Consider the following 26,510-nt stretch of genomic DNA (forward strand, 5'->3'; position numbering starts at 1 on the left):
GGGTGCTAGGCTCTAAGGGGAGGGGGCAGCCGTGGCTTTCTTTTCCCTGGGGGGATCTCAGATCTCCGATCTTTTAAGCGTCAGGGGAGGAGGTGTGTGTGGTCCTGTCCCCCACCCCTCCAGGAACCCGAGAATAAGCCCCTTCCTAGCCCAAGCAAGAGGGGTGGGGTGCTGCCTAGGCAGCAGGCAGCGCGTCCTCGCGAGCCCACTTCGGTTAAGCTTAGGTCCTGCCCAGGACCCGGCTTGCCCCGGAGGTGAGAGCTCGCGCACCGGCGGCAGCCACGCCAAGCCTCGGCGGGGGTCTGCGAACTACCCCGGATCCTCCTCCCGCTCGGGGCGGGTGCCCACCGGGCCGTGCAGGTCTTGCCCGGCCCCAGAGTGCAGTGCCGGAGCCGCTTGCAGTCTTGGGCGCGGTGGGTGCAGAGAGAGGTTTGGGGCACCTGGCCTGAGGGGCGGAGTAGGGGCTCGTAGGGAATCTAGCCCCGGTGGCGGTGTGTGCCTGAGGCCGCGCCATACCTGCGCCCGCACCCTGCGAGAGGACGCACCTCTCTTCCCCCGATCGCAGGGTGCGGAACACGCCGCCTCGAAAAGCCCCGCAGCGAGGAAGCTGGGATAGGGAAACGTCTGCGGGAGCTATCAGATCGTACGGGCCCCCCGCACCCCTCCCAGCCTCACGTAGCAGTGAGTTGGCAAGTCTACCCGGAATCCAGGTGGGAAAGGGGGCGGGGCAGGGAGGAGGCGCGAGGTGCCGGGGAGGAGAGGGCGGCGGGCCGCGCGCCGCGCCTGGGTCCCGTCCAGCCAACGCTCGGCCGCGGCCGGGAACCCGCACCTCGCCCGCTCCCGGGGGGGAGGACCGGCCGCTCTCGGCCTCCGACGAGGCGCAGGAAGGAGGCGGCGGCGGCGAAGGGGTTAAGGTGAAGAGCTCCGAGGCCGCGGCCGGGCCTTGGGCCGCCGCCAGCGCAGGTTGTTTTGACCACGGAGGAGCCGTCGCCGTCTCCTTTTGTTCTCGGGGCTCCTCGAGGGCCGCCGGCCGCCCGCCCTGGGGCCCCGCCCTTCCGCGGCCACCCGCCCCCCCACCCCCACCCCCGGCGGCCAGCACCCGGGAGGGAGGACGCGGGGCTCGGCCCGACCGCCTGCAGGCCCCTCCCGACGTCCCCTCCTCTCCGCTCCCGCAGCCCCCCGGGCCGCGGCCAGCTGTTGGGGAGGGGGGCGCCGGCCGGCCCCAGCTGCCGCCTTGCCTCGCCACGGGGCCTGGGGGGCTGGGCCCGGTGCCAGGGCGTCCTGGGAACGGCGGCGGCGCCCCCGCCTCTGCTCTCCGCAGCCCACCCCGCCCGGCCCCCCGACTCGCGCTCACTCACCCCACGCATGCACACTCTTGGCCGGAGGCGATGCTGCGCTCCGGCGGGCGGGCGGGTGCGCAGAGCGACGGGCACGCACTACCGCGGCCGGGTCGCGCGCCCGCCGCCGCCGCCACGCCCGTGCACACGCGGGGCACACGCGCGCGCACCGCATACACACGCACGCACGGCCCCCGAACACGCAGCTTCAGCACACGTGCGCGCACACCCACGCACGCACACAGGCACGCAGGGCTCGTATACCCACCCTGTACCAGGTTCCCACCCCCGCTCAACAGGTGGCCCTGGAACCTGGTCACCTCTGCAGCCACCCCATTTCCTTCCTGGGTCCAATGAGGGGATGGAAACAGGAACCCTCCCGTCAGGTCCTGGCTCCACAGCACACGCTGGTTTTTGCCTGGTCAGGTCAGCCCGACGCCCCTCAAGCATGACCCCTCTGTAGTTGCTTTTTCAAACCATCCTCAGGTGGCCGAAAAAGATGTTGGTGTGATTGGGGGCGCTGTGATGTCCAGAGCACTTCTCCCTTCACATAGGCCCGGCTTTGACCCTCCAGCCAAGACTGAGGGCCCTGAACCGCTGAGGGGGTTTCCCACCCCTGCCGGCACAGTCGTCTTTCCCTCCCCAGCCGGCTCTGGGGAGGCTGGGTGACAGCTGGAAAAGGCCTCTCCAGGCCTGCCCTTTCCATTTCCAGCTTCATCCAGCACCTCCTCCTCCTGTTCCACAACTCCATGGGGGTGTGTGCGTGGTGCGGAGGCTCTGGCCAGGAAGCTGGTGCCTCTCTCCTCACTTGAATCATAGCATCCTTGAACGTGGTCTTCAGGAACTCACGGTTGTGTCGTGCTTTGCAGTTTATGAAGCACTTTGCTGCAGAGCCTGTGTAAGCCTCAGGAGGCTCTGAGGGAGGAGACCTAAAGGGAAAAGGGAAAACCTAGTGACATGGGAGCCAATCCAGGAAGGCTTCCTGGTGGAGGTGGCCTTGAGGTTGGTCCTGTCCCCTGTATGTCAGCAGTTGGAAAGGAAGGGTAGGGAGCTCTGAGGTGGGGCCTGGTTGAGGGTCGGCTGAAGTCCGTAAGGTCTCATCTCCATTAGCTGAGCTGGCTTCCGGGAGGGTGACACTCATTGTCATGTGATGCCTCTGGCCTCAGCACCCTTCTGCCAAGAAGAAGTAAAGGGCCTTCATCACCCAGCTTCTTTCTTATTTGCTAATGGCCTTACTTAGTGGGAGACTGACTTGATGGAATCTCCCAACCCTAGAAGTGTCTGCAAGCTTAGGATCAAACAGAATTTGAAGGCTCTGGTCCAAGACCCAAACTGTGTGTGTGTGTGTGTGTGAGAGAGAGAGAGAGATTGATTCAGCAGAAGGAGTAAAGAAATACTTGCCATGGGCCTCCTAAGACCATCTCAGAATCTTCCCTCATTCCCCCCTTCTCCATTGAAGTACCCCTTCTAGTGCAATTATCTTCATTTTCTGATTTATTTAGTTGTTTCTTACCCATTTTTCCTCACTGGAGTGTAAACTCCACTAGAGAGCTTTTGTCTTGGTCACCACTGTCTCCCCTGCTTAGAATGGTGCCTGGCCATGATGGATAATCTGTAAATATTTGTGGAGAGGACAGTGAATCCTTGGAGGGTGAGGGAAGGACCGGACATGTATCTCAGGCTTGCTAAGTGCTTTATAAACACGGCCTCATTCCGTCCTCACCCAGGGCAGCCCAGTACAGCTCTCCTGCTCTCCAGCAGACATCTTTGAGTCCCCCTACACCATTCCCCAGTCTTGAAAGACAAGCATGTCTTTCTTTTCCGTGTCTTGGGACTTAGACTGCCAAGATTGGACAGAGGGGAAGAAACAGAAGGAAAGTGAGATCACAAATAGTTCTGGGTGTTTTGAGCTGGGCCTCAGTTTCCACCATCTAAAAGCACGCGTGAGAGAGGGAAGACTAGATTAGCTCAGAGTTTCTCAAGAGCAGCAGAATTACCTGGTCTCTTGAAAATGCAGATTCCTGGGCCCCACTGGATGCTGGGAGTTGGGATCAGGGTGGTGGTCGTGGCTGGGGGCAGTGATTGCGGTGGACTGCCAGGATTGTAATTGCTGCTCTGGCCTCTCTCTTCCCAGTCTAACAGTTTTTCTGCTGGAAGGAGAGGAGGGAGCCCACTGGGGGGCGGTGGGGGGGAGGCTGGGCTAACCATAATAAGGATGGGGGAGAGGGAGGGTCCCAGGAGCAATAGGGCAGGGAAATGCTGGTGGGAAAGGCTGGTTCTAAAAGGCTTCTATGGTCTGCCCAGAGAAGGCTTCTTCAAAGGGCTTGGCTTTGGCATCGAATCTAAATCAGGCCTGAGACTCTCAGGCAGGCGGGTGCTCTGAGGCCTTCTTCCTCTGCCAGCCACTGACAACGCCCCTGGTTGCTTGGGCCAAGCCCTTGTCGTCTCCCACAGCGGAACTTGAGGCAGCCTGGGGAGTGTGTATCTGTGTGTGCGCTGAGGCCCAGGCAGAGGGTGGGGTCCAAGCCCCTTTAATCTGCCAGCCTGGCTGGGAGCAGGTAATTCACCTGGCCTCATCCAGCTCGTGCCCTTCCTACCTCTGCAGCTGGCGTTGGGGGTGGGGTGGGGCGGGGTGAGGAGGAGGCTGTTTGCTTTGGCTCCCTAGGAGGCTGGCTGTGCCCCAGCTGCCTTCTCTTGCCACGCCCTCGCCCTGCCAGGAACCCCAGGCCTGAGATCTTGGGCAGCTTTATCAGGGTGCCAGGCCTCCTTTCCCATTTCTGAAGGGGAGCTTCCCACCTTAAGGAGGTTTCTAGAACCTGTGCTCAGGAAACCCAGACTCTGGGCTACTCACCCTCCCACGTCACGAGGAGACTCTGACCCCCGGCAGGTGCCCCGAGTCCCCCCCAGGGCATCGCATCCCGGAGCTGACCACAAGGCGAAATGTCCCCACCTCTCAACCACCCCCAGCCCCGGAAGGGACTCACCCACCAGCCTACAGGGCCCCCCCGGCAAGTGCCAGTGTGGGGCTCAGGTGTCATTTCCTGTGGTTCGCACAGTCACATATCTCCCCTGGGTGGGCAGCTTTCCACCCACCCACTGTTATCCTCAAAAATGTCCTGCACTGTGGCTCCACACATGCGTGCTGCTCACTGCTGCCCTCAAGGAGCCGCACAGAAGGAATGGACGCAGACCACAGCGGGGCTCATTAACTACCCATCAATCTGTTGGCTGCTCTGCTAGGTCTGATTCTACCTCCCAATAACCCCGGCGAGGTATTGTGAGCCCCATTTAAAAGATAAAGAAGCTGAGGTTTTAGGTTGTTAAAAAACTTAACTCCCGGACTTCCCTGGTGATCCAGTGGTTAAGACTCTGTTCTTTCACTGCAGGGGGCATGGGTTTGAACCCTGGTGGGGGAACTAAGATCCAGTATGCCACAAGGCCAACAAATAAATAAATAAAATACTTACTCCAAGAACCCAGGTTTCCGTGACAGCTGAAGCCTTGCCTTTTTTGTCTACTACAGAGCTTCTCCGTCTCTGCACTGTGCATGTTTGGGGCCACAGAATCCTGTATTGTGGAGGCTGTCCTGTGCATAGAAGGATGTTTAGCAGCTGCACTGGCCTCCACCTACTGGATACCAGCAGCATTCCTCTATTTGTAACCACCAAAAATGCCTCCAGACATGGCCAGTGTCCCCTGGAGGCCCACTCGTCCCTGATTGAGAACCACCGCTCATGACACACACAGGGTAGGGAGCTGACAGCAACTGAGGAGCACCTCCGTGGTATTGGGAGAGGGGGCTGTGCTCTGCCTCTTAGGAGTCATGTAGACTTGTAGCTGTTTACTTAATTTTTCTGAGCCTCAGCTTCCTCATCTGGAAGACGGGAATAAAAGCAGCACCAGCCTCTTGGGTTTGGTCATTGGTTCAGCATTTAGCTCAGTGCCTGCCTTGTGGTTAGCACTTCATAGACATTAGCTGTGGTGTTAGTATCAAATCCAGGAGCTCTCAGGGCATTCTGGGCATCTGGTGGCCAAATTACAGAAAGCACGTGCAGGAATCACCTCTCTGCTTAGGAAAAAAGTAGACTGTTTAGGAGGCAGGGTGCTTGGGGAGAGGTCCTCCTGGTGGATGGGGTGGGAGAATCATGCAGAAGGGAACCCCAGAGAGAGGGGGAGAGTCCTTCATGCATTTTACCAGCATTTATTGAGCACCTACTGTGTGCTTCTCCCACTTCCCCAGTCTCTCTCTCAGGCTGGGAGGTTTGCTTCCATGAGATGGCATCTTCTTGGCATCATTAGCCGAGTCAGGAGCATCTGCTAGGCTGCTTTGGGGACCTGCCTGCTCTGCCATCGCTGGCAGCTACAGCTGGTGCTCTAGGGGGCAAGGAGATCTTGGTATGAGTGCTATGTGCCATTCGGTCCTGGGCGTTGGGCCCCTCTCCTGGGGAATTATGAATCATTACTCCACAAGAAGCCGAGGAGACCTGGCTGGGTACCCCACCCTTGGCTTCCCTCTCCTGCTTCTCTAGCCACCCCCAGGCAGGATGAGAACTGAATCAAGTGTCTTCAACCCCTTCTATTCATAGATGAGAGCCAGGACCAGAGAGGGGCGGTGGCCAACCTGAGTTCACGGGACGGTCAGTAGCTGTGGAGGGGGAATCCAGCTCTTTGGACTACTCGCTCTGAGACAGACAGAACCCTCAGGCGGCATGGCCTGCTTTGGGCTTCACTGGAGACCAGCCCCTGCTTTCCCTTGCACGAACTGGGTCCTGTGTTCACATCTGGAGACCAACAAAGGCGTGGTCTCTCTGGGTAGGAGGAGGCAGGGAAGGCTGGAGATGGGAAAGGCAAGTGCGGGCCAACCGAGTTGATATCCTTCCCATCTCACACGCGTATCATCTGGTTTCCCGGCTGTGCCTTTGTGGACCCGAGCTTCCAGCCAGGCTTAACTGCTAGACCTTCACCCTTCTCTCCCGACAGCCCTAGGCACCGGGCAGGATTATAAGCTCCACGTTCAAATGAAGCAACTGAGCTTAAGGCTCTTAAGGAATTTGCTTTAAAAGCATGGCCATGCTCCATCCTGGGTCTTCTGGTTCCAGGGCTGACTCCAGTGGCCAGGGCTGCAAGCGATGAGGAAATGGAGCTTTGGGGGAGGCTAAAACCTCATCAATCACCAGGCTCCTAACAAACCTTCTGGGAGCATCCCTGGGACTGGCCACAAGGCAGGATGACCTCCTTCACCTGTCAGGCAGGGAGAAGGCAGCTCTTTCTCAAGACAGCCTGTGCAGAACCCCTTAGCACTCCAGTCCTTGGAACGTAGAGAACTAGCTGGAGCAGGAGCATCTCTCGTCTTAATCTGGGGAAACTGAGGCGGGAATTGTGTAACCTAAGGTCAGGCAGTAGTAAGCCTGGTCTGCTGATGCCCTCCCTGGGGCTCCTCCCACAAGACAGGGCCCTTCTGTGTGTTTGCACGTGCGTGTGCGTGTGTTGTCTGCAGGGATGTGAGTTCGGACCTGCAGCCGATCTTGCGCATTTTCTTTGCCGAGAGACACTGATGGTCAGAGTCTGCTTTTCAGCCTCTGTTCTGCCATCACCTCTTTCTTAAGACCTTTGCCATCAGCCCCTCGGGTCTCCCTGGACCATGGGGGACGTGGCCGTGACCTTTCTATGAGGGCTGCTGTCATGTTATTGTGGGACCTGTGATTTCCCTGGAGGAAGCCCAGCTTCAAACAGGGCCTGTTAAAGTGCTTATTAAGTTTCAAGTGTTTTTGGTGGCAGGCCAGAGGGGCTCTAAAAATAGGGTTTGGTTGGGCATGGGGCACGGGTGTACTTTCAGGTTTCCTGGCCGTAGCTGAGGATTCCCTTCTCTCCTCTTCTGAGTGAGAGGCTAAACAGATAAGACAAGTACATGTGGCCTCCTGAGACCATCCAACTCTTCAAGCACTTATTAAACACCTTGTATACCCAGGAGGCTGGGAGTACGGGTTCTGCCATCATAAAGACTTGGATTTGAATGCAGCTTCTGCTGATAATCAGCTATAGGACTCTGACAAAGGATGTCGCCTTTTTGAGCCTCTTTTTTTTTTTTTTCTTTTTAACTAATTTATTTTAATTGGAGGATAATTTACATATTGTGATGGGTTTTGCCATCCATTGACACGAATCAGCCATGGGAGCCACTGCTTTTCCATCTGTCCAATGGGGATAATTCGATCTCCCATGACAAATGCTGTCTGCCTTTAGCTGTCAGGTGTGGAGGGGAAGCAGAGAGAAATCAGATTGTTGGAGCCTCCGGAACCTGTAGTGTAATGGGGAGACAGGTGTGTGTGTGTGTGTTAGTCGCTCAATCATGTCTGACTCTTTGCGTCCCCATGGACTCTAGTCCACCTGGCTCCTCTGTCTATGGAATTCTCCAGGCAAGAATATGGATTTCAAGGGGAGACAGATACATATGGTCAAATCTAACTTTAAAGCAAGCTGGGGTTCTGTTTGGGGTGAGGGACACAGATCTGAGCTGGGTCTTAGAGACTTGGTCCTAGGTTTCTGTGCTCCTGGTTGTCCAGCCTGGAATCTGCCCTCACCCCACCCCCACATGCCTTCATCCTGGCTGTCCACTTGCCCTTGACCAAGGGGCCCTGTGGGAACTTCCCATGGGAGGGAGTGTGTGTGTGTGCTGGGAGGAAGAGGGCCATGGCTGGAAAGCCCTGGCTCTCAGTTCATTTGGCCCCTCGTCTTTACCTGGCAGGGAGACCCCATTCCCGAGGAGCTCTACAAGATGCTGAGTGACCACTCCATCCGTTCCTTTGATGACCTTCAGCGCCTGCTGCATGGAGACTCCGTAGGTAAATTGAATCCTCACCCAGTGCTCTGGCCCTTCGCTGAGTCCTGGGGAGCCGCAAGGGGCCGGGCAAGGACATGCCTTCTTCCTTGACATCCAGAGGACCAGAGGCCCGTGGCTGCCTGGGAGGGCTTGCGCACACCTGTCCAGGGCAGGGCTGAGTAGGTGGGAGGGTTGCTACCTGGGACGTGGGGCGTGGCAAACGAAGCTGGTACATGTGGCTCTGGCGGGGGTGCAGAGGACGGGTTCCCAAGAGGAGGGGGTGGGGAGAAGGTGCCCAGGGCATCTGCTGAATGTCTATCCAGGTGTAGACTCAACCAGGGAGGATGGGGCGGGAGGAGCCATCTCCCTGCCCTTCTGGCCGAGGGCCCAGTCTCCAAGGTCTCCCAGGGACACCTGGCCTGGACCAGTGGGCAGCCCTGCCCATGCCCAAGAGCGCTCCCAGCGCATGGGCACGTGCTTGGTGGCACACACGTGGCGGGGCTGACGGGCTGGGTCAGGAATGTATTTATAAACGCTGTCTTCAGAGCAAATTCCTTTCTATTCTAACCTCTGGCCTGTTCCCTGGAGCCCTGGTCGGCACCCCCCCTGCACCCCCAGCTCCCCTTCCCTCTGGGGTTTTGTCTCTTTGTCACTTTGTAATCCTTGCCCAGACTGCTATCTACGGGGGACAGCATTTCCTGCCTTTGTTTCCTCTCCCCGTTGGGCCCCTGGCTCCCTCTCAAAAGCATTCTCGGGCCCTTTCAAACCCGCCTATGCTGGGGGCTGGCGAGGCACGCGGGAGGGGGACCCAGCTGGGCCCACCTATTGTTCACCAGGCCCCCCACCCCACGTCTCCCACACCCCTCACCCCATGCCCGACTGGCCAGCCCTGGTCAACACAATGGGGCAACTGCCAAATTTAGCCTTTCTGCTATTTCTTTCCAAGGCCCTTGGCCCCCACCCTCGGGCAGCCCCTACGTACCCCTGGTGGGGGTCGGGATCTCCGAGATGAACCTTTCAATAGTGGGCCTGTTTCAAGGCAACCATGTGGCTATTTTTTTCCTAATCAACTTAACCTTTCCACAAAGCACATCTTTTCCCCATCTCATCCCCACCAGGGACATTCCAGAGATGGTAGAGAGAAAGGAAGGGAGTGAGAAGGACAGACAGACGCGCTGACGCAGGAGCAGCAGAATAGACGGAAAGGCACCAGTTAGGGCACAGTCTCCTCTGAACAGGACCCCCCGGGAGCCTGCACGGATGAGCGGGGAGCTTTGTCTTGGGCAGGGTCAGCGGGCTGGGGAGACAGAGGCAAAGAGATGAGGTGCTGTGTGAAGCGGTTAGGAGCTTGTCCTCCATGTCCCCATGGTTTATTTGCTGACCCTTGAACCATCGGAGAGATAGAAGGGGCTGCCCACAATTCAGCATGGAGCTCCGAGTCCTCTGCAGCCCTCACTTCCTGCAGCGGCTTCCGGCTGCCATTGCTAGAGAGAGAGATGCCTTCAAGGCGTGCTGATGACACCGAGGTGAGGGCCGCACAGGCTCGAGAAGGGAGCTGTGGCTTGCGACTTCAGGAGTAAATGGACAGCTGAGGGCAGACACGGGGCACAAGGTTAGAGGGAGAGACATAAACACAGTGAAAGACTGGGGGCTGGAGAGAGACTCGTGCCTGAAAGGGGGCAGGGCACAGGCGCCCCTACCCCAGCAGACCTGGCTCTCCACCCTTCTCTCGGTCTTTGGCCCCCACCCCCACCCCTCGCCTTCCCTCTCTCTCTCCCGCCCAACTGCGCCATTGTCCGGGGCTCCGGAGGGGCTGTGTCCAGGGCGTGCTGGTCCCCCCTGGGGATGCTGGGAATTTCTCCATTCAGCACTTCCTGTGGGAACGCTGGGCGGAGGGGCACTGGAAACTGGCCTTCAGAGCTCTGGGTCCTCACCCTGCCCTGGAGGCCAAGGAGGGTTCTCTTACAGTAGCAAAGGGGATGGGTTATTTTTAACTCCATTGACATGGGTTCTGTCCAAATATGTGGTGGAAGGGCCGGGAGTGGGGCTGATGTTCCCTTGGCGATGCAGTCAAAGGCCCCCGCCACCCTCTGAGCCCTGCAGCTACCCTGGCGTTTGTTTGCCTGGTGGGACCCCTCCTCAGAGCTAGGACCCTCGGGTGTACAGGGAGCCAGAAGGGGACGCTATTCCCTGGAGCGGTGGTGGGCCAGTTGGGGTGGGGGAGGGGAGCAATCCTCCCACCTGTCCTGGAATCCCCATCAGATTCCGGCCTTGGTCCGGCCGGCGGTTCTCAGTGTGTCTGACCTCCTTCTACAGATGAAGACGGGGCTGAATTGGACCTGAATTTGACCCGGTCCCATTCTGGAGGCGAGCTCGAGAGCTTATCCCGTGGGAGAAGGAGCCTAGGTAAGACTGAGGGTGATGGCCCCTCAAAGGTGGGAGCTGGGGACAGAGAACTGGGGACATGGCCAGCCCAAGGCTGGAGGGCCGGCTCCTTCGTCCTGACGCTTGAGAAGGCGTGGAGCTAAAAGTGTGTAGCCATCCTTAAATACCCTCTATCCAGGAGACGAGTCATCATTCTTCCCTCCCCCAACACACACTCTTTTTTCTCGATATAGTTCTTTAAAACCTCATTTGTTCATTAGTTCCACCAAGGAGGCAGATATTATTGACCTCATTTTACAGAGTTGAAAACTGGAGCCCAGAGAGGGTAAAGAAGCAGCCTGAGGTCACACAGCCAGCAAGGGGTGATGCGCATCAAGCAAAGGAGGATATAGGTCACTGCGTCCCATAGCAGCATTTTTAGGGAGGCAGGTGCCCACTCCAAGCCCCTCCTCCTCTCTGTCTGCCTACAGTCCCCAAACACTGTAGACTGAGGCTGGGGCCCTGCCACGTAAGAATCAAGTGGCCTGGGTTTCCTTCCTTACTCTGTGAATTTGGGCAGCTAATTTAGCTCTCAGAGCCTCAGTCCCTCTGTATGTGAATGACAGACGGCGGTTGCCCCAGCACTGTCCGTCTGCTGCAGGCCAAGTTTCACTCCCATTACTTGTTCAACTGGCAAGTACAGGGTAGGCAGAGTTATTGTCCCATTTCACAGATGAGGAAACGGAGGCTTGAAAAAAGCAACAAGATAAGACTATATTACAGTGTAAACAGCAATGTAAGGTAATACACAAGTAAGGGCCACATACTGGGCAAACTTAGAAATGTGTGAAATCGTAGAATAAAATGGTGGAGAAACTGACATGTAGCACATGTCAGCCCTTGATCCTTATAGTGGTTCTAAGGTGTAGATCTCCTCAACCCCATTTTGGAGATGGGGAAACTGAGGTCTCGAGCCCATCAGCAGCCTGCCCGAGGCCCATGGCTGGTAACCTTCCAACCCGGGGTTGCAGGAGGTGGGACAGGCCTTGCCTGCTTCTGAAGGCGAGCAGTCCTACAAGGGCTTGGCCCTGGGCTTTTCTACCGGCCACGGGGCCTCTGGAAAGGTCCACCCCCGCTGAAGGAGGTCCCTGCTCCCTCCAGGTTCCCCGACGGTCGACGCAGAGCCAGCCGTGATCGCGGAGTGCAAGACGCGCACGGAGGTGTTTGAGATCTCGCGGCGCCTCATAGACCGCACCAATGCTAACTTCCTGGTGTGGCCGCCCTGCGTGGAGGTGCAGCGCTGCTCCGGCTGCTGCAACAACCGCAACGTGCAGTGCCGCCCCACGCAGGTGCAGGATCGGAAGGTCCAGGTGCGCAGGCCTCGCCCAGCCCGGAATGGGGTTGGGGGCGGGTGCAGAGGCCTTCCTGGAGGGCTCCTGGGGTCTGTCCAGAGAAGGCCGACAGGCGTGGGGAGGCCCCCCAGGCTGGGGTGACCATGGCCACAGGCAAGCCTCCAGGTGGATAAAATCACCAAATGTTCCTGCAACAGACAGGTCCCTAACATACTGGACACTCAGGATCTTCTGGGAAGCTGTTCAGCTTTCCCCAAAGCTCTCCCCTATACAGGGATCTCCATTTTCTTCCTTCCACACAGAGAAGGGCTCATAGGTGCCCCAGCATTTTTAGCACCCACTTATCTCCCTTCAACAAGTCATGTCTTCACCAAGGGGGGCACAGAAGATCTCCCTCTCCAGGCAGCAGGCCCTGCAAGAGCTGGGGCAGCCCCTAGCAGAGAGTCAGAAGGCTGAAGCCTGCCCCTTTGCTGGAAAGATTGGGTATACACTGTGATTCAAGGGAAATTTTAGAGCAGAAGCCATCCTCGGAGCTCCACAGGGCAGGGCAGGGCCAGAGAAGTCTCTGATTCACGTGGAAAGGTTTCCGCACCCCTCTGGCCAGACTTGCCACACAGCAGCTGCTGGGTGGTGGGCATATCTCCCCAGGGCCCAGGACCGACAGGTGACCCCTACCTCCTCTTGCCAAGTGTTCTGCCTCCTCACCATGCTCCCCGCCCTTGTGGTCAGCCACGGCCTTTTCTTGTGTCCCCCTTCTATTTCAAGTTTGGGCCCTGGGCCCGAGATGACCAATGTCACTCTCCACCCCGGCGTCCACTGCCATGGTATCTCCTGTCCCCAGCCCTGCCAACTCTATGGATGGACACCTGACAGCTGACCTCCCCCTTCCCGCCTCCCTCCTGGATAAAGCCTCCCCCTGCTTCCTTCCAGACAACCATCTCCCCGCCTCTGCCGCAGCCCCTGACCTTGGCTGGCGCTCAGGGAATGAGGATACCACAGGCCCCACACTCAACCCGGAAATGCCTTTCTCCCTCTCTGGGGGATCCTAAGGGGACTGCCGGAGGCCAGGTGGGGAGGGCTTGTTTTGATGGAAAAGCTACGAGGGCAGAGGGCAAAGTCCTGCCATTGTTCGGGCTGAAGCGCCTGCCCTGCCGCCCTCTGGGCTTTCGAGGAAAGATGACCTCAGGGGATGCTGAGCAGGCAGGCGGCTCCCTCGGGCCCCTGCCCGTGTGGTCCCCTTCAGAGGCACTTTGGGGGTTCTGTCCTCCAGGTGAAAAAGATTGAGATCGTGCGGAAGAAGAAGATCTTTAAGAAGGCCACAGTGACCTTGGTGGACCACCTGGCGTGCAGGTGTGAGACGGTGGTGGCTCGAGCCGTGACCCGAACCCCGGGGAGTTCCCAGGAGCAGCGAGGTAACTGCTCATCCAAGGTCTGCCTCTCATTGCTCAGCCCCGCAGCCCCCTTTCTCCTATGGCAGCTGCTGGGGACACTCAGGGAGAATTGGATCAGGCATGCCCCTGGTTAAATTCACCTGAAGCTTTTCATAGCGCTGACAACAGTCCAGATTCCTCCCCTGTCTGGGAGGGCTTATGCGAGTATGTAGCCCCCAGCTGGCGCTCTGTCCTTGTTTCCAACCAATGCCCCTCACTTATGCCACCCCAGCCAGGGTGGTCTTATTGAGTGGCCAGATAAGTTTCTGCCTCAGGGCCTTTGCACATGTTTGTCTGGGTGAAATTCACATCTCCTAGCTCTTCCCAAGCCTAGCTCCTATTCCTCACTTGGGTCTAAGGTCAGAAGTCACCTCCTTCTAGAGGTCTGCTGGCCACCCCGTCCAGGGCAGCCCCCCTCCCTGTCTTGCTACCACGGCCCCCTGCTTTGTTAATGAGTGCATGAAACGGTGGGAGGAGCCATGACCTGGATAAGAGAACACCCCATGCATATATCATATCCAGATATTTGACAACTTGTCCTGGAAATGAAAAATCAAATTAATTCCTTGTAGCCTTCCCCCACCCCCACCTTTTTTCCCTTGTAGCCTTGATGAAGGAATTAGGGGCAGTGGGGGAAAATCACCAGAGAGATTTTAACTACATGTACTTCCCTGATGGCACTATTGGTAAAGAACATCCTGCATGCAGGAGACATAAGAGATGCAGGTTCAATCCCTGGATCAGGAAGACCCCCTGGAGAAGGAAATGACAACCCACTCCAGTATTCTTGCCTGGAGAATCCCATGGACAGAGGAGCCTGGCGGGCTACAGTCCATGGGGTCAAAAGAGTCAGACAGACCAAAACGACTAAGCATGCATGCATGCAGTTTGACTTGAATTGAAATGGACTAAAAAATGATCTGGTCCAGTTGCCTCCTCTACATTATATGGAAGAGATGCCTGAGGCCTAGATAGGCCGAGGTCTTGCCCAAGGCCACACAGCCAGTTTCAGACAGGGCATAACTAGAATTCAGGTATTCTGTTTTGTTCTTGGCTCTTCTCTCACCCTGACAGCTGTCACTGGCTCATTTCTTCTTTTTAAGTATTTAAAAATTTTAGAGCTAGAGATGACCTTACAAGTCCCTCCTTCAGTGTTACTAATAGGGCTGCTGGAGCACAGAGAGGTTAAGGGACTTAATGAAGGTTGCACAGCAGCAAAATTGAGCCTGGAACCCAGGTCTTGGAACGTCTAGTTTGGGGTTCTTTTGACTGTATTGTGCTATCTTTTCTTTCTCAGAGAAAAGTAAGGATTATATGAGACTCATTAAGTTAATAGGATTGTTGTTCAGTCACTGAGTTGTGTCTGCCTCTTTGCAACCCCAAGGAAGCACACTGGGCTTCCCTGTCCTTCATTATCTCCCGGAGTTTGCTCAAATTCATGTTCTTTGAGTTGGTAATGCTATCTAACCATCTTATCCTCTGCCGTCCCCTTCTCCTTTTGCCTTCAGTCTTTCCCAGCATCAGGGCCTTTTCCAACGGGTCAGCTCTTCACATTAAGTATTGGAGCTTCAGCATCACTGAAGCTGAAGTGAACATGTGAACAGCATCACACGTTCCAATGAACATTCAGGGTTGATTTCCTTTAGGATTGACTGGTTTGATGTCCTTGCAGTCCAAGGAACTCTCAAGTCTTCTTCAGCACCACAATTTGAAAGCATCAATTCTTTGGCACTCAGCCTCCTTTATGGTCCAGCTCTCACATCTGTACATGACTACTGGAAAAAACCATAGCTTTGACTATACAGACTCTTGTCAGCAAAGTGATGTCTCTGATTTTTAATATGATGTCTAGGTTTGTCATAGCTTTCCTTCCAAGGAGCAAGCAAGCGTCTTTTAATTTCATGGCTGCAGTCACCATCCACAGTAATTTTGGAGCCCAGGAAAATAAAATTTGTCATTGCTTCCACTTTTTCCTGTTCTATTTGCCATGAAGTGATGAGACTGAATGCCATGATCTTAGTTTTTTGAATGTTGAGTTTCAAGCCAGTTTTTTCACTCTCTTTCACACTCATCAAGAGTCTTTTTAGTTCCTCTTCAATTTCTGCCATTAGAGTGGTGTCATCCACATATCTGAGGTTGTTGATATTTCTCCTGGCAATAGGATTAGATAAGCATAAAAAAAAAAATCCATGCAAGTGACTGTTTTGATTTTCAGTAACTTTCTTTGGTTAGGGGGCAGGACAATCTCACTGTCATTTCCTACTAACAAGCTCCCTGAAGGCAGAGCCATCTCAGCCTCTTCCTCCTGCTCTCAGAGCTGAGCTGAGGCAGGGATGCCCTGGGAAAGGGCGATAATCTGACAGCTTCAAACTGACATGCTGTACATTACTTGTAGAGTAACTATGGAGAGTGCTTTCTATTCAGGAAAAATTATATTCTTCTTTATGTTTAGAATGGGGTTCTCTTCCCTGCCTTTGTCTCATAGGATTTTCCAAACCAGTTTCTTAGGAGGCATGTTCAGCCACTTGCTATGTAGGTCTTGCCATTTTAGCTTCAGCATTTTGGCCCTGGGGGACAGTTCGGCTGGCAGTGTGGCTCATGTGATGGTCAGTGTCAGGCCTCCTGGGCTCAAATCTCTGCTCTGTCACTTATGAGCTGAATGATGACCTTGAACTTGCTCAGGCTTTGCCCAGCCTAGCGTCCTGCTGATGGCTTGGTCTCTGGCCCTTCAGTGGCCCCCCTGGGCAGCCTCCCTCAAGAAGGATCTGAGACCCACCTGAGTCCCTAAATTTCACATTTGCTGCAGTGGGATAAGTGCCTCATGGGGACTTGTGTCTGTGAGGTGGAAGGTCAAGTGTTGGCCCCCAGAGAGCTGGATGAGCCAAGGGGGAAACTCCGAAGGCTCCCAGGAAGAGGTGGGCCTTGAGCTTGGCAGAGAAAACTTTCATTTCCAGGCTGTCTGCCTAGCAGCCCAGGAGGAAGAGAGATAGAAGTGAAGTGCTGACCTTGGTCAAGACTTTCAGGCACAGTGATTTACAGTCCAGTGATTGAAAGCATGGATTCCAGAGGCAGATCCCTGGGTTAAAATTCCAGACTTTCTGTCTCGGTTTCTTCATCTGTTAACTATTCACATCTCTGTCTGCTGTGAGGAGGAATAGGCTTAGAACTTTGCCAGGTGCGTGGTAAGTGTTAGCTAAGGGTTTCTGGTGATTTCCACGCATTATCTCCTAGCCCTAGGAGGCCAGGGCAGCTGTTCTGTTTTAAAGGTATGGGAATTTAGGCACAGAGAGTGTGCATGGCTTTCCTCAAAGCTTCCAACTAACTCCTGGCAGAGCTCAGTTTGGATGCAGGTGGTCTGGTCCACCTTGGATGCAGGTGGTCTGGCCCACCTTGGATGCAGGTGGTCTGGCCCACCTTGGATGCAGGTGGTCTGGCCCACCTTGGATGCAGGTGGTCTGGCCCACCTTGCTGTACTGGTGGTGGGGCCAGGTAGACCACAGGTACAGTGGAGGGAGAGGACCAGATGGGAAGTGTGGTTATGCTCAAAGCCTAGTGGCTTCCCCATCCCATGACCAACCAGAAGGGGCTGAAGTGGGTAGGAGGAAACCTCAGTAGGAGGTCAAACTGGGGAAGAAAGAAACAAGTGAATGAGAGCAGCTGCTGTTTTTGCTGATCACTTCTTCTCTAAACTTAGTGGCTTAAGACAATGGCCATTTTCTGTTCTCTGGTCTGTGGGTTGCCTGGGCTCAGCTGGGTGGGCCTGCTGGCATCTCTTACGTTTGCAGTCAGTTATCTGGAGGCTGCACTGGGATGGCTGGGCCTCTGTCCCTCTGTCCCTCTCCCTGAAGTCCAGGGCTTCTCCTCACCCCATGGCCTCTGCAGATGGGATCCCCAGCAGGGGAACCAGACGTCTTATGTGGAGGCACAGGTTTCCCCAAAGTGCAAAGGTGGGAGCTGCCTGGCCTTCTTGAGGCTCATGTCTGAACCTGGCCAGTACCAGTCTGCCTCCTTATATCGGTTAACGGGGTCAAGTCCAGGCCAGGTTCAAGGGCATGGAAACAAGGGCCAGTGTCAGTGGGATAATGACAAATAAATTGAGGCCAGAACTCATCTGTTCCTCTCTGTGTTGGCCAGCATACTATTCCTTCCACTAGTCCTATGAAGTGGACAGTGTATTATCCCCATTTCACAGATGGGGAAGCAGAGGCGTAAAATGGCTCAGTCATTGTTCCTCAGGTGCAGCTGGTGAGCAGTGGAGTTGGGATCCAAACCTGGAAGGTCTGGTCCCAGACTCCCCTCCCCTTAGCCTGCAGGATCTGAGGCGGTCTGTGGCAGGCCTTGGTCAAAGGGGCATTGACATGCCCCGACCTCTGCCAGTTTCATCCACCTGCTAACCAGACCTTTCTTTCTCTCAAGCAGCCAGGACACCCCAAACTCGGGTAACCATTCGGACGGTGCGAGTCCGCCGGCCCCCCAAGGGGAAGCACCGGAAGTTCAAGCACACGCATGATAAGACGGCACTGAAGGAGACCCTCGGAGCCTAGGGGCATCTGCAGGAGAGTGTGGGCAGGTGAGGGCCAGCACTCTGCTCCTTCTCCCTGGCCTGGGCTTGGGCTGAGGCAGGGGTGAGGGGAGAAACAGTTCCCCTACAAAATCCAGGCTGTAAGCCGTGATCCCCTCTTGCCAGTTATCAGTCGAGTTTTTTCATGGGGCAGGTTGGGTAAGAGGCTGGGGGAGGCCCTGACCCAGCTGTGTCCCAGTACATCTTAAAGGAATTGGAAAGTCTAAACCTCATACTTCCCAATCCTGAGTGCTGCTGGAAATCAGGGATAGCTGGTCAACCCTGCCCCTGGTTGCCTGTGAGCGTGGGATGGAGCCCCAGGCTGTCTCTGACCCCCATGTCCCTCTGCTTGGCCTACAGGGTTATTTAATATGGTATTTGCTGTATTGCCCCCATGGGGTCCTTGGAGTGATTATATTGTTCCCCTCGTCCGTCTGTCTCGATGCCTGATTCGGACGGCCAATGGTGCTTCCCCCACCCCTCCACGCGTCTGTCCACCCTTCCACCAGTGGGTCTTCCCTCAGTGGCCTCCAGCGTCTTGCCAAGAAGCTCGAGAAGGAAACGAAGGACCTGGACTCCATCGCTGTCTTCCTCTCCTGACCTGGCAAAAACGGGATAGAAGTGCAAGAGAGACTGATGGGGTCGCTGTTGGGAGAAAGGGGCTTCCTTCCCCAGTGCTGTGGACTGGCCTGAAACCCTGCGCGTGGGCCTGAGGACCTCTCAGCATGGCCCACCTGGTCCCTGGACCCCCAGCCAGCTCTGATGCGAGCACCCCCAGGCTGGCCAGGGTGCTCATACTCCTGTGGCTGAGACCGCGTGGGGAGCATAGACTGGAGAGAACTCCTCCTGTGGCGCCCAGGCCCGGTTGTCTCCCCTTGGTCACCTCTGCTCACAGTGGCTTCTTTTCATTTAATATGTTTGAATTATTGGAAGACGTGGACTCCTCTGGGCAGGTGTGGCCAGAGCACCAGGCAGTCAAGTGCCCTCTCAGACGGGTTAGGGATGAAGTTTGCTTTGAAGGTGGATGTAGGTGGTGACCCGGGCATCCACTGCCTCCTCCCACTCCCCACCCCAGTTCACTGTTTCCCATTTCATCTCTCTACCTCCATCCTGTGTCTCCTCCCTTATCTGCGCCACCAAGGGGCTCTTGGACCCCATATTGAAGCCCCAGATAACCCCAGTCACTGTTCTGTAGGACAGAAAACCAGGGGCCAGAGGGCAGCAGGGTGCCTGCCCATCGTATCCCAGCCCAGCCAAGACTGCCATGTAAGGTTGTACAGGGTGTGCACTGCACAAGGGCACTGCATGTGGGGATCACAGTTCACACACACCATAGACATGGTCAATTTGTGTATTTATTATGACAATTTTTTGGCAAATGGAGGGATTCTTTTCCTAATTGACACGAAGGCTCTGTGTGGACTGGCTGTGTCTATGACCCAGCCCACGATTTGGAGTGGTCAGACAGGAGTAAGCCCTTGGTGAGGGGCAGGGAGGCAGCATTTGTCCATGTGGCCTCCATTACCCCAAGTCCTCAGCTCAAGCAGTCTTCCCTTCAGGCAGGTGTGAAAAGCCCAAGAGAATGTCTCCAAGGGACGGGGCAACCCTGCTCCATGCCCCTGCTCACGCCCCTCCTCTTAGATCCTTTTGAGTTCCGGATCTGGTGGCTCCTCCCAGGAAACCAGCTCTTGGGCTGGGAGTGGGGGAGAAAAGGGAAAAGATCCCCAGGGCCCCCTAGGGGTGGGGTCTGACCTCCCACCTCCCTATCCACCTTCTACTGCACTTTCCCCTCTTCCCTGCTGTCTCCCAAATCTGCTTTCTTCAGTTTGTAAAGTCGGTGATTATATTTTTGGGGGCTTTCCTTTTATTTTTTAAAATTTATTTATATTCCGTATTTAAAGTTGTAAAAAAAAAAAATAACCACAAAACAAAACCAAATGAATCCGCCGGAGATCTGTCTGTTGGCACTGCGTGTGACAATTACCCTTTCTGCATTGGCAGGATTTGCCGACAGCTTGCGGCGTTTTCCTCTCGCTCCCGGAGGCTCAGGCGCAAATTCACGCACACGCACACATACTCACGTTCACACATGCTTATGCACACATGCCAGCCTACTGCTCTGAGGGAGGCCTCTGGGAGTGGGTGAGAGCCAGGCAACCCACTCTGTACAGCTAGGTCCCACTGCAGCTTGTGATACCTGGGCCCCACATGCCAGCCCTGTGCCCTTCACTGGCAGTGAAAAGAGATGAATTTCTCTAGTCTGAGGGTCTCTACAAAGAGATCTCTACAGATTCTCAGCATCACGGGATGGGACTGGCTGTGGGAGGGGAGACCCACTGTGGGGAGGGCTGGAGGAGGTCCCTGAGGAGTGTGGGGTTTAGAAGGACCACAGCTCAAGATTGGGACTGGGGTCTGATCTTGGTTCAACCCTTAGCCAGCTGTGTGGTCTTGGGCAAGTCATAGTCCCTCTCTGGTCAGAGCCCCATCTGAAGCACAAGAAGATGAGCAGGAGGCTTGTGGTCTTCAGGGTTCACCTGTGGGATTCTGTGCTTCCCCTCATCCCTGAAGACTTGGATCTGATTTCATGAGAAAGATGCTACATGTATCTGGGTCTTACCTGCTGGCAGACTGTGTGTGTGTGCTCAGTCGTGTCCTACTTTTTGGGTCCCCATGGACTAGGGGACTTTTGGGTCCCCATGGGCTAGGCTCCTCTGTCCATGGAATTTTCCAGGCAAGAATACCAGAGTGGGTTGCCATTTCCTTCCCCAGAGAATCTTCTCGACCCAGGGACCCAATCTACATCTCTTGAGCCTCCTCAATTGGCAGGTGGATTCTTGACTACTGCACCACCTGAGAAGCCCTTTGGCAGACTGGGGCTGACAGGGAAACCTAGGAGGTGGAGAATCTGACTCATCATAAGGACAATCTAAAACTAAAACCATTTTGCCCCTGTAAGTAGTGAGCTCCCTGTCACTGGAAGTGTGTAAGTGACAAGTTGGCAGCTTGGTGACAAGTTGGCTGAGGTTGGACTGAATAACATTGGGGCACCCCTTGATTGATTGGTTATTTGGTTGATTGATAGACTGACTGGCTCATTCATTCATTCACCTTGATCCCATATTTTGTGTCTGTCTCTGCCACGGTCTTGGATAGCTCTTTGGTGTAGATTCATCCTGGGATTCATGGCCCAGTGCTTGCAGTGGTGATGGACAGTGCAGATCAGAGGGACCTATCTGAAGACTTCTACCCCTGCCTGCCCAGCCTGTCTTAGAACCCTCCCCATTCCCCAGACCCCAGGGTTCTGGGTCCCAAGGCACTAGAGCAGGCTTGGGAGGAGGGGATGGAACTTAGCAGGCAGCTGGAGGGCCCAGTGTATGTGACATCTCGGCATCTGAAAAGCAGCTGTGATGTTCCATGGACAGCTGCAGAAACGTCCTGGGTGAAACAGGCAGAGCTGCCTATATCTTTCCCCTTCCCGGGTGCTCTTGCCGGCTGTGCCATCCCAGGCAGCTGCAGTGTCCAGCCTATAGGCCTCCAGGGTCCTGGTGGGCCCTCTCTGAGTTTTAGAACCACCAACCTAAAATGACATTCTTCCAGAATCCCCTCTGCTTGGGACAGGGCATTGCCTTCTTGGTTCCTTTCTCTGCCCTGTGGGCTGTAATACAGGCATGATGTCTGGCACTTCAGCAGCCATCCTGAGCACTGAGGTGAAAAAGTGCTGAGACTGGTGGAGCACAACAGAGGGGCCGGGGGTCCCTGACACCTGACCGCCTAGCTCAAGAGTTTTTTACATAAGAAAGGAGGAAATATCTCTATTTGACCTACTCTTATTTGGGGTTTTCTGTTCATAACCAAACTCAATCATAATATATAGCCCTGTTCATTCTGGGAAAGAAATGATATGGCTCCCAGGTTGGACCATTAATCTTCCACAATCCTTGGGCACTTAGCATCACCTTGTGAACTCTTCTCCTTTATTCAGAGCCCACTCAGATCTTGTTCTCCACCCATACCCCCACACCCCAGGAATCTTCTCTGTCCCAGTTAGCAATACTTCTTCCTCAACTAGAGTAGAACTGTAGCCCTCCTTGGAGGCTTAGAGTTGGCTGCCTCTGTAACATAACAAAATAATGGACCTTTTTCACTTGTAAAGAAAAATATCTATGACCTTTTAATACCAGTGGGATTGTTTTAAGGAATGGAGGAGGAAATGAAGGGTGAAGTAATGGCAAACAGGCTTAGAGAGAGTAAGTGACTTGCAGAAGATCAGGCAGCTCCTGAGTGGCTGGATCCCAACCACACCCTCCTCTGCTAACGCCACATCTGGTGTGTTTTCACTATTTCATAACATCAGACCAAGAACCCCAGAATCCCAACGCTTGTACACAACCTGGGGTATAGTCCTGGTTCAGCCATGTAGTTAACATGTGATCCTGGGAAAGTCACTGCTCCTTTCAGATTTCAGCCCTTCCTTTGGCTTCCATGCAATTGTCAACCCACCAGTGAGTCTTGCTCCAGAACTAACTCCCTCACTCCCCGCTGCCTTCTTACCTGCTTTATTTATCGCCATAAAACTTACCTCTTTTGGCTCACTCGACATGTATAGTTGACCCCTGAACAACATAAGGATTGATCCGTATATCGTTTTTATAGGCGGCCCTCCCTATCTACCTTGCATCCTTGGTTCTTCATCATCCGCAGATTCAACCAACCATGGTCCACATAGTACTGTTGTATTTACTATTGAAAAATATATGTGTATAAGTGGACCCATGCCGTTCAAACCCGCATTGTTCAGGGGTCCACTGTGCATCTTTTCTCATCTCCTCCAAGCCTCCACTGAGTTATTCTGTTCATCTTTCTGTCCCCAGAGCCTAGTACCTGGTACATAATAGGCACTCAATAGATGCCCGTTAAATGAATGAACATAAAGTTCTGTTACCGGAGCAATCAAGTGTGTCTGCCCCATGTGGCAGCTTGGCTAATCTTCATCACACACACTGTGGTGAGGCTGGGACGTTGCAGTCACTAACTACAGATAAGATATTTCAACTTCTCAGCAACCTTCCTTGATGGGAAGATTCTTGCGAGCTGGGGGTCATGTCGAATCCATCTTCTAAACTATTCAGCCATCATCTCTCTCCATATCTGCAACTCTCCATTCATCCATCTATCCACCCCGCCACCCATCCACCCACCCACCCACCCTTTCACCCATCTACCTATCTCCCACAACATCCATCCACTCACCCATCCATCCACTCACCCATCTATCCATCATCCATCCACCCACCCATTCACCCATCTGTCCATTCATTCATCCACCCATCTATCTATCTGTCCTTCTATCTACTTATCCACCATCTCCCTCCTTCCTCCCCTCTCTATTTCTTACTTTTACCATGTCCCAAGATCTGTACTTGCCACCTCATTTTATTAACTTCCGAGGAGTATCGCACCAGTGAAAAGAACAAAGGTTTAGCACGGAACACAGCTGGCCCCATCCCAGCAGCACTAAGCCCCTGTATGGCCTTACAGAACAGCTGCACAGGTTAGAGACATGAGGGCCGCACACTGATCCTGGCATGTCCCTCACCTTGGTCAGCGGTGGGGTGTTATTTTTTAACTCTCAGCATCCAGCAAAGGGCCAATCACACTCGACTACTGTGCAGTAAAGATGGAAACAAAGAATGAGCACAAAATCACAGAGGGATGAAAAGTTCAGCTGCAGCCAGAGCATGCATTTATATTCCAGGCACTGCCCCATTATTCTACTCAATTAACCCCACAATCCTTTCAGGCAGATATTATTGTCCTCCGTTACAGATGAGGAAACAAGGACTCAGCGAGGTTCAGACCTACCTCCCTCCTACTCTCCAGGGCATAGTTCTTCCATAAATGGCCATGGTCCCCTTGGGGGAATGTTTTGGGGAGATGTATGGGACCAACTCGGAGTGCAATGTCAGGTCCTTTCCTTGCTCAGGGAGCTCTGGGTCTGTGAACAGACTTGGCTTTGAGATGGGGGTGGGACCACCCACTGATTTCTGTCAAGTCAGACCTCTGTTTACCAGACCCAGATCTTTCGGGTTATAAAAGTCTTAGGTCCAGACATCCCTAGTGATTCAGTGGATAAGAATCCACCTGCCAATGCAGGGGGCACGCGTTCCTTCCCTGTCTCGGGGAGATTCCACATGCCGTGGAGCAACTAAGCCCGTGGACCACAACTACTGAGCCCACACACCTCAAGTCCATGCTTGGCAACAAGAGAAACCACTGAAATGAGAAGTCCTCGGACCACAGCAAAGAGTAGCCTGTGCAAAAGGAATGAAGACCCAGCACAACCAAAAAATCAAAAATAAATTATTTTTTAAAAGAAAAGCCTTAGGTCCTTGTGGGTCGTTGATCCATGTTCGCCCTGGGGACTTTGTGATCCATTAACCCCACCCGTCCTCATGGTCAGACCACCGGGATGGCCACCTGGTCCTGCTGCTGATGGCCAGTCATGGCTGCCATGGCCTCTGCCCTCCAAGGGCTAGGTGCCCCCTTACTCTGCCTTCCCCCAGAAATCAGGAGTCAGATCACTGGCAGCACTCCACACCTGGACACCGAGTCCTTTGAAAGCTGTTGGGTTGCCTCAGCATCCTGGTCCTCACCCTCTTGGCGAAGGAAAGCATGAAAGTATTTTGAGGTGTCCTCAGGTAGGATGGGTCACCCACGGTTAACTCACACAGCTGTCTCTTCGGTCCACCTCGGCATCTCTGCCATCCCTGCCTTGGTGAGCGTGGGCCATCGTTGAGTCAGGCTTCAGCATGCCTGCGAAAAACAAACCAGTCCTGAAAACAATTAGAGCCACCCCAGCTGATCAGTCTGACACCCCGAATCCAGCACTGCCACTAGGTACAGCCGTTTTAGATTTGTCTCGGTCAGTGCATTCACAGACTGTCTCCAGATTTTTGATGATATGAAATAACATCTGGGCAGTTGTGCCCAAAATTTGATTTGGGGTTGACATTCAGTGCTGCCCCATCCCACTGGCCATCTGGGGACGGCTTTGTGATCTGAAGACCCTGAGGGATGGGGGGACACAGGGGGCTCGTTAAATGGGCCCTGGACAGGGCCAGCATCATCAGACAGTGAGAAGTTGCTTCAGCTCTCAAGGGAGTTCAGTGAGTATGGGGGATCAGGGAAGGGTTCAGCATTACCCCATACCCTCCCACGTGGCTCCATACAAAGGCTGAGCTCACAGTTTCCCAAAGATCTGATGTCCACGGAGCAGAGCTGATGAAAGCCGTGGCATCTGCTAATGATATAACTTGCCACGCTGCAGGCTCAGATTCGGTTTCATTTTTGGCTGTCTCAGCCTTACGGCTGCAAGAAATCAGGTACCTTCAGCACACGAGTCCTCTGGTTTTGATCTGGCTCTGGAGTCAAGAATTCAGGACACTGTCTTCTGTTTCTTCATCTGTCTGGGCCAGCAGTGCATTCCCACAGTCTATTTCCTCATTCCTTACATGCTCTTGTAAGGCAGTGGAATTTCAGTCTCAAAACCCCTGCCCTCAACAGGCTCTTCATTCCAGGTGATTCCAGGTGGTGGACTGCAATTCCCATTTTCCTCCGCATGCCATAGGATTCCTGGTCTGATTCCCTTGTTATGCTCTGAATTTTTACTGTCTCCAGTCCCAAGCAGTCCAGATAACCAATCTCAGCTTCTCTGAATATCCTCCAGCATCCATGGTCTGTAACCCCTTCTGGCACCAGTTTCTATATAAGGCAGCATTCTTGGTTGCAGGCAGTAGAAACCAACTCAGGTTAACTTAAGCAGAAAAGGATGTTCAAATAGATACTCAAAAGGATGTTCAAAGAATGTTGAGTGACTCATGAATCATCAGTGAGCTGGAGACCCAGGCTTGTGGTATGCAAACAAGATCGATGCTCCCAGGTGACCTCTGAGGCCAGTGCTCCAAACACCTGAAGGATGTCACAGCCCCTGTGACCAGCACGTCCCACACGCCAACACCCAGCCCTGGGCACCGCTGTCCTCGGGGCTCAGCAGGGAGGTGCTCTGCTCCTTGGCAGCCCAAGTCTAGTTTTTAAATCTTGAGTTGGTGCATCTGATGGGTGAGCCTTGAAGGCCCCAGCTGCAAGGGAGTCTGAGAAAGTGGGATTGGCATTTTTAGTTTCTATTGAAGGGGGTGGTCCATGGGCTAAGACCCATGAAGTGGGGTTCAGAGTGGGTGGTCAAAACCCTGAAGCAAAACAAAAGCTAAATGTCTGTCTCATTCTGTACCACACTTCACTCATTTCTTCTAAGCTAGGCCAGAAGTCTACCTGCCCAAGATTATCTCCCCAGGGGACCTCCCTGGTGGTCCAGTGGTTAAGAGTTCACCTTCCAATGCAGGGGACACAAGTTCCATCCCTGATTGGGGAACTAAGATCCCACATGTTGAGGCAACTAAGCCCGCGAGCTGCAACTCCTGAGCCCATGTGCCTCAACTAGAGGGAAGATAACATGTATTTAAATAAAATATAAATTTTATCTATCTGTGCACAACGAAGATTTCGCATGCTAAAACTAAGACCTGACGCAGCCATAAATAAAAAAAACAAATAAACTCTTTTAAAACAGGTCTTTCTCTGATTCATTAT

The 26,510-nt window shown here is 54.2% G+C and overlaps 1 protein-coding gene and 2 long non-coding RNA genes across 5 annotated transcripts in view; 1 reads left to right on the forward strand and 2 right to left on the reverse strand.

The window, feature by feature from the left end:
* Positions 1 to 1,496, reverse strand: part of LOC123333165 — an 18,708-nt gene extending 17,212 nt beyond the window's left edge. Inside the window, exon 1 of the long non-coding RNA XR_006550319.2 lies at positions 1,359 to 1,496. This is a non-coding gene — a long non-coding RNA (uncharacterized LOC123333165). The remainder of the gene's footprint in view (positions 1 to 1,358) is intronic.
* PDGFB (platelet derived growth factor subunit B) overlaps positions 1 to 19,806 on the forward strand; it is a 21,056-nt gene extending 1,250 nt beyond the window's left edge. The window contains exons 3-8 of one of the 3 annotated variants that reach the window (XM_044940852.1): positions 8,083 to 8,179; positions 10,474 to 10,563; positions 11,683 to 11,891; positions 13,144 to 13,285; positions 17,720 to 17,873; positions 18,374 to 19,806. In XM_044940852.1, coding sequence (XP_044796787.1) covers positions 8,083 to 8,179; positions 10,474 to 10,563; positions 11,683 to 11,891; positions 13,144 to 13,285; positions 17,720 to 17,847 — 666 coding nt within the window. In that variant the 3' untranslated portion in view covers positions 17,848 to 17,873; positions 18,374 to 19,806. Of the gene's footprint in view, positions 1 to 8,082; positions 8,180 to 10,473; positions 10,564 to 11,682; positions 11,892 to 13,143; positions 13,286 to 17,719; positions 17,874 to 18,224 lie in introns of all 3 variants that reach the window. The other 2 variants (XM_044940851.1, XM_044940853.1) reach the window with 2 other exon arrangements.
* A 4,407-nt stretch (positions 19,807 to 24,213) lies between these two features.
* On the reverse strand, positions 24,214 to 25,243 carry LOC123333166. The gene is made up of 2 exons (XR_006550320.1): positions 25,109 to 25,243; positions 24,214 to 24,677 (listed from the first exon to the last, which is right to left on the reverse strand). It is a non-coding gene; the product is annotated as an uncharacterized LOC123333166 (long non-coding RNA).
* Positions 25,244 to 26,510: the final 1,267 nt, after the last annotated feature.

The sequence above is a fragment of the Bubalus bubalis genome, chromosome 4, assembly GCF_019923935.1.
Source record: "Bubalus bubalis isolate 160015118507 breed Murrah chromosome 4, NDDB_SH_1, whole genome shotgun sequence".
NCBI classification, from domain to species: Eukaryota; Metazoa; Chordata; class Mammalia; order Artiodactyla; family Bovidae; genus Bubalus; species Bubalus bubalis.